We start from the raw sequence: 15,021 nt of genomic DNA on the forward strand, positions 1-15,021 counted from the left end.
GTCAAACTATGCAAGTTAAATGAATAGAAAATGTCTTCAATTTAAAATAATGCTTCGAGTTCATTTGGCATGCCTTTTGTACTAACCCAGAGAGAATCCATCCTTGTGGACCAGCCACACTTTCTCTGAGCCATACCATGCTTGCTCTGCAGCTATCTGCTCCTCTGTTTTCACCTGTGAAGGAGAAAACATCAGTCAAACTACTTTTTATGGCTTTGCACAGGGCTTTTGAAAAGGAGCTTCACTGATACGCTTCAAATCCACTCCATGCATTGGTCCACACTTATGTGAGAAGGTCTGTTATCATTCAATGACACAAAAATAGTCTTTTTATCCTGATCTGAGACCTCTGCTGACATAGTATCAATTAGGGTATAAAGAGAACCCAGATCAGTCCCCCAAAAAAACCTTGTTTCCCTATGTCTACAGTATAGTCAAGCAAGATAGGGAGAGTTTAACAGCAGAAGCAGAAGAAGCCAACTCGGGCATCAAATGATGGACAAGGTCAGATTACAAGTCAGATGTTCTGGTTGTCTGGCCATGTCTGTTTCCACTGCACTCATGCTTGACCTACACACACTGGTCAGAACATGAACTCTACCGCTGTGGAGGGCTGACAGTGAGAGATAGTATATCTGTGGAGTTGTGTTCCAGTTCACAAGCTTCTCTTCTCTGGTGTTTGGTTAGTATAAGACGTCATGACTGTAGATAAACCGGTAAACTCTACAAGTACGGCGGCACAGGAGAAGGAAAGGTAGAAAACACTACAGAACTGTTAATAACAATCCAATGCTAATTAAATGTTAGATTAACCCATTTGATTTTATTTGCCAGATTGTCTATTTTGCTATCTATGAGTGTGTCTCTCAATTGCGACTCTATGGCTGGGGTGTTGTCGATGAAATGGGATGGGTGAGAACACAACACTCCACAACACAAGGGCAAGTTTGACACGACAGGTCAAGGGTGGGATTATGCAGGTGAACTACGATACACACAACAGCGGAAAGCAGACCTTAGGATGGGCGGCAGCGGCATGGTCTGCCTTTAGGATCGCCACGGGATCCTCCTCCACCTGTCCCTGTAAGACGGCCGGTCAGCATGAGAGGGCAAGAGCAGCGTTAGACATCATAACACTTTATACCATGCATCTCTCAAAACACAGTAATTTCTCAATGTAATAGCCTGCCTCAGATCCACACACAGAGCATCTAAATCATCCTGTGAATAAAAAGGGTTATTGATCATGTGGTATATCAGCGTAAGGCACCATGGTATGAAATAAACATTCACCGGGGAGAATGTTCAGAGCTTGAGGCATGAGGAGGCAAAAGGAGATATTACTAAATCACAGTCTTCACCAATTAGAGAGCACATCCACTGCTATTCACTTATAATCTGATCAGTGGGGCGGCAAAAGCTAATTCTCACACTAAGGGTTTCATGCATTTACAGCTAACTCTGTGTCACCATGCACTACATCAACACTGGCTTAAAATGATCATACATACACAATAAACAAGCAGGCAATCCTTATATCAGAGATATGATATAGAAACAATCAGGTTCATATATTTGCTTTAATAAAAATATAAGCATCTATTTTTAGTTGATAACACAAGCACAAAAGCACATAGCCATGTACGAGGGTGGGGGTGAGTTAGAAAGAGGAACGGAGGGCTTACACTCCAACAGGCCACACGAGCGCACACTCGGGCCAAGCCATGGAGGGGCGCAGTAGGGGAAGAGCCGTCCCCAGAGGGGCTCTGTACCTGAGACGACGCAGAGGCACTGGCCACAGGTTCCAGCTAGACCAGTCAGCCAAACAATCACAGCCACAGAGACAGCAGTGGACGAGAGAGAGAGGTAGACATGAGACATGTATCCACAGATGAAAGGACAGCAGACACATGGAGGTGAGATGGGCATGCCTGAACCAATTACTACTTATACTCAAGTTGTACTGCAGCACACAGCAAAAGTTAAAAAGTGCATGAAATGGGGTGTAAAAACATACAAATCTAAGCTCAGTAGACATCAGAGCAGAAGACTGAGCTATTTCAGAGAGTAAAAAAAAAACACCTATTTATTGGTCTCGTAGCAGAGCAGCCCATAATACAATTGAAAACCTAGTAAGTTGCCTTGTTTTATATTCTCTACATAGGCAGCTAACCTCTAAGGCAGCATCCTAAAAATGTGGAGCACCGAAAAGCATTGAATTGAAACCCTATATATGGGGGCAGCAATGATGTCTTAAACACAACATACAAATATCACAAAAAAAAATAGTACTGTAGCTTCACATTACCATTTGTTGCTAAACTAACAATGTGCTACACTAACAAACAACATTTCATGAATAAAAAGTTGGGTAAAATAGTTTATAAATAAGATTTGATGAGAAAGAACATTTCTGAGTAATGTTGTCTTCCCCACCAAACTGGAGAAAGTTGGAGAAAGTTGGAGAAAATTGGGGGGGGGGGGGGGGGGGGGGTGACTACAAAAATAAATTGCTTGTACAGACACCGGGTTCATAACCATTAGATGTGAAGGCACATACTCTTCTAGCATTAATGTCCTCATTAACAATGCAGTGTATTAAATTGTTTCCCAGTATTTAGTATGCAGTCAGTGTAAGTGCTGTCAAGCTCTAAAGTGCTTTATTTATAGGCCCACAGCCAGCGCAGTCAGAGCCATGTAAAACAGTCTGGATAAAGCATATTTTAGCATCAGAGAGAAAAGAGAGAGTGAGAGAAGATGAGGAAGCAGAAATGAAGACAAGAGAAAGAGGGACAGGCATTACAGATGCAGCGAAGATCCTCTCCAGCCGTCTCTGTGCTTCTTCTGTGGGACTCAGTGGCAGACTCTCCTATAGGCCAGACCACCAAGAAGAGGTGAGTCTAACTCAGACTATGCACAAACTGTAGCTTTGTTATCGAGTAATGTTATGTAGTAGGCAACATCAATTTATTCAAAAGGATAAAACCTGATTGAAATTGAAACCAAAGTCACAAATGTGTATGTTAGCATGCTGCATTCCCTTCCTGCAGAGCTGAGCAGGCATGTCAATCTCACTGCTGCAGAGTGTGATCTTTGTAAAACACACACACAAACACACACCTTTTTGGACAGGGTTGGTAGAGTGGGTTTACAAATGCTACCAGGAGAAGGTCGCCCTGCTCGAGTTGGTGGCATAAGTACGATCGTCTTCACCTTCAAATATTATGTCCAAACCACACACAAAGTCACAAAGTTGTTTAAGGGCTTGAAGTGAGTATCCATGCAACCAATCGCAAATGATTTCTTCTGATCTGAAATGCTACAATCAAACCACTCCAAAACAAATATCTGAAACAAAACCAGTAATCAATCCATTCGATGTATTGTCTATAATCTTGCAACAGTGTCCACACAGACGTATGTTGTTCCTTATCTTGTCTACTCAAAACTAGTAAATAGCTCTGTGGGTCTCTGAAGTGGTTTAATCTATGCTTCAATTCCACCTTAATTTGCAAGATTCGCATATTAAATTTGGTTTTCCAGTGGTGACATTCAGGAACCATACAGTAAGTCCTGGGCTGAGCTATTAAACCCAAGGAGACTAGAAAGACAGCTCAACTCAGAGACCGTATAAGAAGTTTAGGAGAAGGGTGCTGTCTCACACTTCCAAGAGACACAAGCCACTAGGATTAATGCAGAGGAAAATGTTTAGTAAAAAAGCACAAATTGGAGCAACTTGCTTATTTACATAGAGACTATAACGTGAAACATCTTAGTACTAGTGGTATACGCCGTTCACATTAGTGCATTCCTCACACAGTAGACCTTCAGCAATCCATGCAGCCAAGTAATCAGTGTGATCAATACCTCTGGTTTCTTCATAGGCATCTGTTTATTGGGGGGAATGAACCCTGAAGGAGGGGCAAATGGATCTGTTTTGAAGGCTGGGGAGTTAAGGGGATAGGATTTACCAGCAGCAGTTGGAGCAGAGGTAGCGGCTGCTTTAGGAACAGTCGGTGTAGAACTAGGTATAGCAGGTAAGGTTTTGGGATCTGGGATAGGAGCTGGAGGTGAAGAAACGATAGGAGCTGTTGGAACAAATACAGTAGGAGTCACAGGATAAGTTTTTGAAGCAGGAATATAGCCTGCTGGAGGGGAAAGTGTAGATGGTTTTGAGGAGGGTTTCGGTGTAGGAATAAATCCAGATGGAGGAGAGAGTGGGTTGGATTTTGGGGTTGGGATGAATCCTGCTGGTGGAGAAACAGGAGACTTGGGAGTTGTCAGAGTAGCAGCAGATGCTGAAGACTGTTGCTCTTGTTTTGGAGTCTGGGAGGCCTCTACTTTGGGCACAGTTTTAGCTTGGGCTGGTCCAGAAATGTCCTTCTCTTGAGATTTCTCTACAGGTTTCACACCCTCTTTTTCAAGAGGCTCATCCTTGCAGATGCGTGAACGAGATTCCCTGGTCCTGCCTCGTGTCATCAAACTTGTCAGTCCAGCAGAGATATCATCTCTTTCCTCCTTCTTTATTGAATCATGTTTGAAGGAGAACACAGGCACCTTCAAGACTTTTGGTACAGATGCTGTTTCAGGCTTTGGTGGTTCTTTAGATGGCTCTGGGGACATGGCTGCAGGGGTTGTTGCCATGTCTTCTTCAGCAGGAACTACCCTCCTAACCACTCTGCGTACCACTTTGATCACCTTCTTGTGGGTCCCACCCTTTAAGTCCTCTATGAGCTCCGGTTGACTAGCATTATCAGTAGTTTTAACACTGCCATTGAGGGTACCATTCACTTTGCTTTCTCCATTCATTAAGGGTTCAGGACTCAAGGGAGCTTGGGGAGGCTCTGGGCTTTTGAAGAACTTTCTGGTCGCCATCTTGTCTCTACTGGGTGAGGGGCTTTTTACTCTCCTGAACTGTGGCTGGGAGTTGACCTCTGTAGGTGTTTCCCGAAAAGGCTGAGGACTCTTAGCACGTAGTAGGCCTCTGCCAGGCTCCAGGCTGGACACTGACTGGGAACGGCTACTCAGGCTACCATCACTGTCAGACTACTCACCCAGCAGATACAGAAGATGTAGAGTGTCAGTGAGAAAGGGTAGAAAGAAATTTAATCATTGTGAAGAGATTGCTATATCAATGCACAGCACTTTAAATTACACAATTACACATCTCTAAACACTTGTGTTGGTTCTTCTGTACATATTTCTAATTAATTTGCTGTTCATCTCAGAACTCTCTGAAATCTATTCAGATGGCTGTCTTTCGATTGAAAATGCTGTAAATATTTAATCTTATCACTAAAGGACAAAGCAAAGCAAAACCACTTGGCTACCAAACACAAACTAAGGTTAAAGTGAAGTAGAATACTATTTTCTGTTGACAAATTATACAGAAGCGTTGTATGCAGGAGAGAACAGAGATAGCAGAGGAGGTGAACGATTGCATAAATACACTTTAGTGACTTTTTGCACTTAAAGTTTCTGCATTAAGCACATCTCCAAGCATGCATTTGCACACTCAGACTGAAAGTACGCCCCGTCTTCCTCCCTACCACGCTGCCTCTTGACACCTACACACATATCCAGTAGATACTGTCAGTGGATTATGAGATACACCAAGTAAACAATGTTTATCTGTCAGCAGGTTTTGCACAAAGCTCACTGACACCCAAGTTTTTTAAACTCCACAATAAAACTACCCTTACTTTTTACCGAAATATTGCCTCTATAATTCGCAACAAATGCCTATTACTAAAATTATAAATTACCAAAAATATCCTTTCTAACACTTCAAATCCTGCTGAGATACCGAGTACGACTTTGATTGAGATGGTTTACTGATATTTAGTAAATGTGTTTATCCAGCATCTTGACTCTGAACAGCTCAGACAACGCACAGCTGGTGGAGTGCAACAGCTGCACATCCATCAACAGAACAACAAAGAATCGAAACAACGGCACGTCTTCAAGTCAAGACAACACCATTTAGAGGAAAATTACTATGCAGCAGGTGTGAAAGAGAGAAATCAATAGTCCACATGCGTTAAATAAATGATGTTTTCATAAATCTACCGGGAAATAATTGGCTATTCTTAAATACTCATTCTCAAAGTGGTATAGAGTTGAAGCAGCAATAGGCTTCCTGTGACAACATTTCTGCATCCTGTGTGGAAACACGTGGACTTGGAGCTAATAGCATATTATTCTGAAAATAATAAATGAAAAAATATCTAAGGACAAATAGACAGAGTGCTTTTTGATTATCACTTCCACTCATTTTATAAGTGCATCTGTTCTCTGTGAGAGCATTATTAAAGAGCTGTAATACTTCATTTATTAGTATGAAGAATATCTGGGCACTTACATTGTCTTTTGAACTCTTGGGGATTGGCTGGTTGTCTTCTTTGATCTATAAAGGTCCATGTAAAAACGATATTAGCATTTGATTTAGGACAATAAGTATATGCTGAGGCTGTTATGTAGATGCATCCAATGCATTTCATGCAGGACATTTTTAACGACCAAGTTACACAGAAAAATAAAAAAAACTTGAAACCCAACAAAGCACCAATTTACAGTGCTTGCCATTTCTAATTATACATTTTAAGCAGTAGCATCAGATTAGTGCTGTGTTTAAGCCAGTGGCAGCTTTTCAAAATGTAATCAAAAAAGCTATGGCAGAGAGCTGGCGAACTGCAGTCTTCCATGAAGTTGAAACAAACTGGTCATATTCACACAGTGATTTGTATTTTCCATGTGCCCTGAACACATAGACACACACACACATGCCCTGAACGGAGCTGTTAGCAGCTGTGTGTTCATGAACTGTGCACACAGTTCCCCAGTGCATTGCTACAGATAGATGTAAACGTGAAAGCACTGATGCTTTTCATGCACTCCACCTAGCTGATGTCACACAGTGCAGAAAGATGAGAATGGAGAACGGAGCATCACTTTCCTTTTGCTCCCAGAAGGAAAAACGTGATGAGAATGCCATCCTGGCAATGCTGCGGTCATGGGATGGGCCGGGAAAGGGTTTGATGAGGAAGGGAGGGCAGGATGAAAAGATGAGTGGCAAATGGAGGGACCAGCAGACAAGAGGCTGGCACAATGGATGCTGGTCTTCACAGTTATGTTATGTGAGGTCACAAACTTCAGGTAAACAAGACCCACTGTGCTGGAAAGAAGAGGAGGCTCTTGGCTCTGTTGAGTAGAAAGAAGTGATTAAACTGTAAGATTTGCTCCAAGTTAAAGATCCTAAAATCAAGCTAAATGTGTTGACATATATTAGATCAAGAGATGTATGACAGACCTATGGGAGGGTCAAAGAGGGCTCATTGTACAGCTGCAGTCGGACTTTTTAAATAGAAATATTCCTATTTATGAAGAAAAAGAAAAGACCAAAAAACTTTGAGTGATGTGATCCTAGTGTCCCTTTTAGGAACAAATAAAAATTCCACTGTTAATTCACATTTTTATATTTATAAAAGGTACATCATGGTTGAAAATCCACAATCATAAAAAGAATCAACGCACAAATCCTATGGACTATTTATGGTACATTTTTGTTCCTTTTGGAACCTTGAATGCGCAGTCACTTTTATTTACACATGTTCGGGATGACATGAGTAAGAATTAAATTCCTTAAAAAAAAAATTGACAATTCTGTTAACAGAGCTCTGTAATACTGACAGCATAGACTTTCTATGAGAGTAACCACATGGGCATTAAGCAGCCCACATCACTATAGAGCAGCTGTGCAAACAGTAACAATCCAATCACCGTAAATATTTAGCTTGCTGTTGTAAATGCAGAAACCAAAGAATTTACATTCCCTAAAATATTTTTGCAATCTGCCAATAATAATAATAATAGCAAGATTTCAATATGTAAAATCACAGAAATACTGATAATTGCTAAATGTGTATATTCATCTGCTAGATAATTACTGAAAAACCAAACAAAGCAAATGGCCCTCCTTTTCATCCAGAAGGAAGCAAATCCAACTGGACATACATTTGTAGAATATGACATTAATATTGTTAATATGATAAAATACATTATTTGTCCAAGGCAAAACAGAACTAACAGAATTGAACACCTTTAATACATGATTATACAGTAGCCAAAATTATGAAGATTAAATGCCATTCAACCAACAGAATTTATTTCCTGAACTGAATTATAGTTCAACTGACAAAATGAAGAAACATATATCGAAAAACAAATCCACGCCAACATAGGCAATTTATCTGAACAAAAGAGACATAAAAAGATACAAACGAACAGCTGAAAGTTTGTGGCCACATCAATAAAAGCTGCAGCAGACAGACTGCGAAGCATATGATCTAATCACAGTATACAATAAAATAATAAAATAACCTCCTGACTTCATCTATCAAACACTCAACACTCACTGAATAGAAGAAGAGTTCAAAAGCATTTTAAAATAGCCACAAAAGTCCAAAAAGGAGGCTCAATTGAAACATTCATCTCAAAAGTAAAATAAGATGCCTGAAATGGCACTACCTTTTTCCACAAGAGCAATCCAACTCAAACAAAAGCTTCTGTTGAGCATGATGGCCTTGAGCACTTCAATTCAGAAATGCCAATCCAGTGCACCATTCCAGCCTCAAAATACCAAATTACACAGCACAATCCAAACATTACAGTTCGACATTTTTTTTTATTTATTCAACTTTTCAAGCAAAATATGCAACTTGCTGGATTTATCTTTAACACTGGTTGACCCGGTCATTGCTCTCAGTGTGCCATCACACTCAAGCCTAAAAATAGATGACAGAGCTGGCCTGAGTCCAGACTGCAGCAGTGCTCTGAGCCCACACACACCTCCATAAATCTAGATCAACAGCTCCCTCATCCAGAATCATGAGTAATGTCTGCCGCCTTACCTGAGATCCTCTGTGGCAGCTCCAAACAGTTAACGTCGCTCAGAGTGCAGCCGAGTGCCAACCAAAGCAGCAAGACTCGTGTATGTGTGTGTTTGAGACAGAGACACTCCTGAGAACCCGAAGAACCACGTCACACTAACCGGCAGCCCCAGTTCTCAGAGGTGCAAAGTGATCGGCTATTCCTGACTCTGCTCTGTCAGAGGAGGGAGACAGCTGTCATGGTAGTGGGTCGGGAAGAGGCTAAAAATAAAACCTCAAGTACCACCGCTGCAGCACTCCTGTTTTCTCTCCACCCCCAAAAATGTAGGCCAGGCGATGGACAGATCCACAGTTGCTTCTCCTGCTCAGCTGCTCCAGAGCTAACGTTGGTGGCTACGTGCACAAGTGAGGATGCCTGCTGGTTTCAAAGAACGGTACACGCAGGTTGCGCCGAAGCTCTCAAACTCTGAACGACGGTGCAAACTTTGTTGTCGGGGGATATGGAGCGAGCATCGAGGTGATGAGCGCTGGATAAATGTTTTTCCTCTGTGAGATACAGAGGTGTAGGGTGGAAAGGGGAAACAGAGGAGAAAAACAGAAGTGCTGAGAGAGACGGTTGAGGAAATGACGCAAGACCTTGGCACTTCCTTCACAGAGTGAATTCAAAAGCGCAGAGCACACTGGAAATGAAAGCTGGTGTGGCTCACACCTAATGAACACATATATAAGTGCAAGAGCTGAGCACGACTGACTCTAATAAGGAACCACCCTTATGTCACTCCAAACCCCTGTGACTTTCTCTTTTCTGTGAAAACAAATATTTTTAAAGAATATATCCAATTCTTTTACATATAAAGTCAGGGAATGGAAACTAGGGCTGTCAAACTTCAAAATGACCAAAAGTCATCCATGAGATTTGTTACACTATAGACTTTTACATCATTACAAAAATATATTTCAAACAAATTCTGTTTTTTTCGTTTTTATTTTCCCTTAAATCCTGAAAAACAATGCACAATGGATATTAAGCAACAACTGTTTTGAACACTGATAATAACAAGAAATGTAAATCAGCATATGTTTTCTGAAGGATCATGTGACACTGACCAAGACTGAAGTAATGTCTGCTGAAATTTCAACCTAATCTTGCATACCACAAGGACTTTTGTTGTTTTGTAATATTTTGGAGCTTGACAGCCCCCGTCCCCATTTCAGTATAAATAATATTATAATTACAGGATTTTTTATAATTATAGGATTTTAGGATTATTTTCATAATAATCACCTTTTGTGTTCCACAAAATGATGCCATGAAAGTTTAGAATGACATCATGACAGAAATGTTAAATGTTAATTTATTTAGAGTGTGTGCTAAAGTGCACTCGATTAAGCTTTATTAACTCTGTCATTTATTGTTCTGATATTCTTTTCATCTGCATTTGTCAAAGATAAGATAAGATATAAAAAAAAAAAAAAAAGACCTTTCTTCCTTAAGCAACAGGAAACCACAGTGCACAGCTGAGCTCAGACTGTCCATGGTCTTAGCCAAGAATCACTGCCAAAAATCAATCGGTTCTGCTGCCTCCCAAAGAGCAGAACACACTTTTGAGTGTTTAGTAGAGGTGTAGGCAAGCTTCAGGACATTTGTACAATTGCTCTGTCGCATAGTTACACGCACCATCACTGTAAACTGACCTGTCAATCATCTTGTCACAGTTAACATCCTCCACATTTAATCTAATTTAACCTCCTACTGTATAGAAAGTAAAGAAGTAGCAAGCTAATCTGCCGGCCGTGGGTCTTTATGTGGAGAACTCTGCTCATATTTTTTGCATAATTAATTATTTAAAAGTTAATGGCCAAATGGATGTTTATCCAACTAATCAAGTCCTTCCTGTTTGTTTGAAATCTACACGGTATGTGTGTTGGACCGGGGATGGAACAAAACTATGCAGGGCTCCGGCCCTCCAGGAATTGAGTTTGACACCCCGATCTAAACTATGCAGGGCTATGACCCTCTAGGAACAGAGTTTGACTATGAGGAGAGGAGGGGAAGTGTCTTTTCATGTCTGTAACACCTTAACCTGCCACTAGGAGGCAAAACTTTGTGTTTTACTCCATGTATGCACCAGAGGGCAATGTAGCCCTTCTTTATCAGTGGCCAACACACCGTCAAGGGAGGCTGATTGTATTCACCTCTTTCACTTGTGTACTTTTCACTCCCACTATCATTTTTCAGATGGTGCAGGTGTCCCGCATACAGAAGTCACCCTGCTGGAGGTGGAGGGGGTGCTAGCGCAGGCTCTGCAGATGGTGCTGGTACAGGCCTGTGACGGCTTGGGGTGTGGCACGAGCGAGGAGACTGTGCTACAGCACGTCCTGAAGAGGACACAGTGCACCCACCCCTGCCTGTGTGGATTACAAGACCACTATGGCGGCCGGCATTCATGTCTCTGTGGGAGAACACGATAAGCGGGAGCAAGCTGAGCTGACACTGCACTCAGATCTAAGAGACAAAACGGCGTTTGGATTGGTGAGGAATGTGCTCTATGAGGCTGTCAGCTGGGGATAATGAGAAAAGTTTGCCACACAGAACAGCCAGGAACAAACCAGAACATTCTCACCTCTGGCCAACACAGCAAACGCAGGACAATGACATGTCAGCGCGCACTCTGATCCCTGTACAACTCGAACCCTTGACTCTATTGCGCATCCTTACCAAACCAGAGATTTCACATTATACAATTTAATTATCCTTATAAAGTTACTTGGACCACAACTACTGAGACTGTTTTACTGTAAAATGACAAAGTGATCAAATGCATTTCCATTTATCATCAAGGTCTATATTGAAGACTGGAGTAATGGCTGCTAAAAATTCAGCCTTGCCATCACAGGAATAAATAAATTTAAATACAAAATGTTTTTCTTTTTTATTAATAATATTTCAAAATATTAACGTTTTACTGTAAAAAAATAAAAATAAAAAAATAAAAGCCTCCATTAGCATAAGAGACAAAACATCTGAAAGTTTAAGCAGTAGCAAGTATATAGTATTTAATAATCGTAATCATTTACATATCAGGCCCGTTTCTGATAACACTGTAAACACTGAAGAGAACCTGGATTGGAATGCAAAACTTTCATTCCTGTAATGCAAAAAGTTTGGACAAATTTGCAGTATTTAAGCAAAAAGACGGACATGTGGGGTTTAGATATTCTGATTACAGATTACTCATTTCAAGAAACAAGAATTGGTATTAATGTGTACTCAAATTTGTATTTATATTACTAATAAATCTTTTTATCCAAAGTTTAACAAACAATACACGAGTAGCACCAAAAATACCTGAGAAAAGTACTAAGATATAAAAAAAGTTTGCATGTAAAAGAAAGACATTTACATTTAGTCATTTACCAGACGCTTTTATCCAAAGCAACTTACAAATGAGAAGAACAGCAGAAGCAATCAGACGAATGAGAGAGAAACAGTATACAAGTGTTGTGACAAGGCTCAGTTAGTCTAGCACAGTACACATAGCTAGGGTTTTTTATAGAATAGAATAGAATAGAATAGAATAGAATTAGTACGTCAGGTGCTGGCAAAAAAAAAAATATATGTCTTTAGACGTTTTTTGAAAATGGCAGAAGACTCAGCTGTTCAAATTGAGATTGGAAGGTTATTCCACCAGCTGGGCACAGTCCATGAAAAGGTCCGTGAGAGTGGTTTTGTGCCTGTTTGGTACTTTATAACTTATAGTTCATGCTTTATGCTAAATGCTTTGTAACATTATTTGCTAAATAGCTAACAAACATTTCCATTAAGAGCCCTGATGGATTTATATGGCCAAACATTGAAGTCAAAATTAACTGAATTCATTCTCAGGGTTAGAGAGTGATGTCTACCAGTCATGAGAAGTAATTTTACTGTATAACCTCGCATAATGACCAGAGCAATTATAGTGCCACTACTAAAAACCCCAAAAGCAGGTTATGCTCACCACAAACAGCTGCACACAAAATCGCCACCACACACTAAGACAAATTCTCTATATCAGAAATGCATATCGTCTTCTTGTCTCCAGAAACAGAGATAAATGCATTAATCACAGCCCAGACTATACACAATCCCCTCAACGCAAGAAAAACACATCCACCTGCAAAAACAAATCATGATCATGGATAGACAAGCCCCTAAATAAATGATGTTCAGGCCAGTCCAGAGGGTATGACACTGTTTACAGAGCTCAGCCGAGCTTGTCAACATCATCCTGAGTCATGATTACAGCCAGAAATATCTCTGTAAACCAAGATCAGTAAAACCCTTGTGTGGGCACACAGCAGTGATAGGTTACGGAGTAGGAAAAAAAAGGTAGTCGAAGAAGATAAATGTAGCTAAAAATGATGAATTACATATGAGGAAAAAGTACCTGCCACAGCATCGGTCCACGAAAAGAGAAGATAGACTGCATGTACAGTGGATGAGAGCATCTAAGAGCCAAGTCTAGAGATGGAAAACACACATACTGAAAGAATCAATGCCAACACTGGCCTCATTTTCCCCAACCATTACTGCTAGACATCCTCATTACCAAAAGAGTCCTAGAGGATGTGACCTCAACACTGGATAGCAAGATCTGCTCTGTTCCTGCATTTGCAAACTGAAATCGGATAAGAGGAATTGATTATTTATAGAATAAACTTTAGATGTTAAAATATGTTACAAAAATCTGTTAATGTAAGACCCTAAAAACTGTAGTAATGGCTGATAGAATTCTGCTTTTCCATCACAGGAATAAATTACATTTTAAAATAGTAAACGGTTATATTATTGTAATAATGTACTGTTTTTACACTAATTATGATCAAATAAAAGCAATTTTGAAAAGGTTTTTAATAGGCTTTTTGCTTAAAATGTAAAGGCAGTTATGTGTATCAAAGAAAAATAAATATTCTAAACACAAAAATACTTTTATATCGTAATTGTACTTAATGTCCAAATATATTATTTAAATATTAGCTGGCAAATACTGACTTTTTATCAACTGTAACAACTATTAGAATCATTTTATATACATTAATATCTTCAATGAAATTGAATATTAACATTTTCAATTAAATTCAAATTTATTTGTATATTGCTTTTCTTTTTAAATAGCAATCACTAAATATGTTTGTTCACCGTTATGGGTGTGTCAAAGGCAGTGTGAATACAATAGAACTAAATTATAATATAATTACAAAATAACTAATTGTGTGTCTATGCCTTTACTGTGCACTACCTTAAACAAAGGCTGTGTAAAGTGTGGATTTGGTGATAAAGAGCAAATATTTGTTTTCTCTAAACATGCATGTATTATCACCTCATTTTCCAGCTATTCTCAAACGATTCATTTGAAGCAGTTCAAAGATTTTTCTTAAACCCCTTCTTTCCGTGAGCCTGCTCTGCTCTGATTGGTCACATGGCCCAGTCTGTTGTCATTGGTCTACAGCGCGTGTCAGAAACAATATGGCGGGGTCAAGTTGTTTGCGGCTGCCCAATGTGTTACCCCTTGACATGTAGCCATCACTGAAGTGGGATTCGATTACTAACGACTCGTTTCAGCTGTATAGAGTCGATTCTTTATTTTGGGAGACAATAACTTTTTTTTATCAGGCTCTTTCAGCTCTACAGCTTTGCAGATCGCTTACATTTACATACAGCTAAATTACACACTGCATGAAAGAAAATATTGGAAATGGCATAATAGGGCCACTTTAAAAACCACCATAAAGGTCAAGAAAACAAGAAGACCGCCACAATCCATCACTCCACTTAGACCCATTTTGAAATTCCGGTTTGAAATCTCTTTACCAATTTAAACATAACTGAGACACTGTAACGGAGTACAAACTTCACAATCATCGGGAAGGAGGAGGCGGGAACCGGCGGACAATCAAATGAAGACTTTAATAATAAAATAAACTCAAAACAGCGCGACTGCCGCGCACAAACAAAACACAAAACACAATCTAAAGCCCAGGCCTAGTCCTCTCTCGTTCTTCACTGTCGTCGCTCCTCTTTTGTATCCTTCCGATCTCCTCCGTGGGACTCGAGACCGGTGAGTGGAGCAGGTGTTGCTCATTTCCCAAT

General features: G+C 40.1%; 1 protein-coding gene across 3 annotated transcripts in view; it reads right to left on the reverse strand.

The window, feature by feature from the left end:
- LOC128029210 (unconventional myosin-XVIIIa) overlaps positions 1-15,021 on the reverse strand; it is a 97,161-nt gene that overhangs the window by 62,035 nt on the left and 20,105 nt on the right. For all 3 annotated transcript variants that reach the window (XM_052616839.1, XM_052616838.1, XM_052616837.1), the window contains exons 3-4: positions 1,016-1,081; positions 87-174 (exon numbers count right to left, since the gene is read on the reverse strand). In XM_052616839.1, the coding sequence (XP_052472799.1) occupies positions 87-174; positions 1,016-1,081 (154 nt within the window). The remainder of the gene's footprint in view (positions 1-86; positions 175-1,015; positions 1,082-15,021) is intronic.

The sequence above is a fragment of the Carassius gibelio genome, chromosome A15 (genome assembly GCF_023724105.1).
Source record: "Carassius gibelio isolate Cgi1373 ecotype wild population from Czech Republic chromosome A15, carGib1.2-hapl.c, whole genome shotgun sequence".
Lineage (NCBI taxonomy): Eukaryota > Metazoa > Chordata > Actinopteri > Cypriniformes > Cyprinidae > Carassius > Carassius gibelio.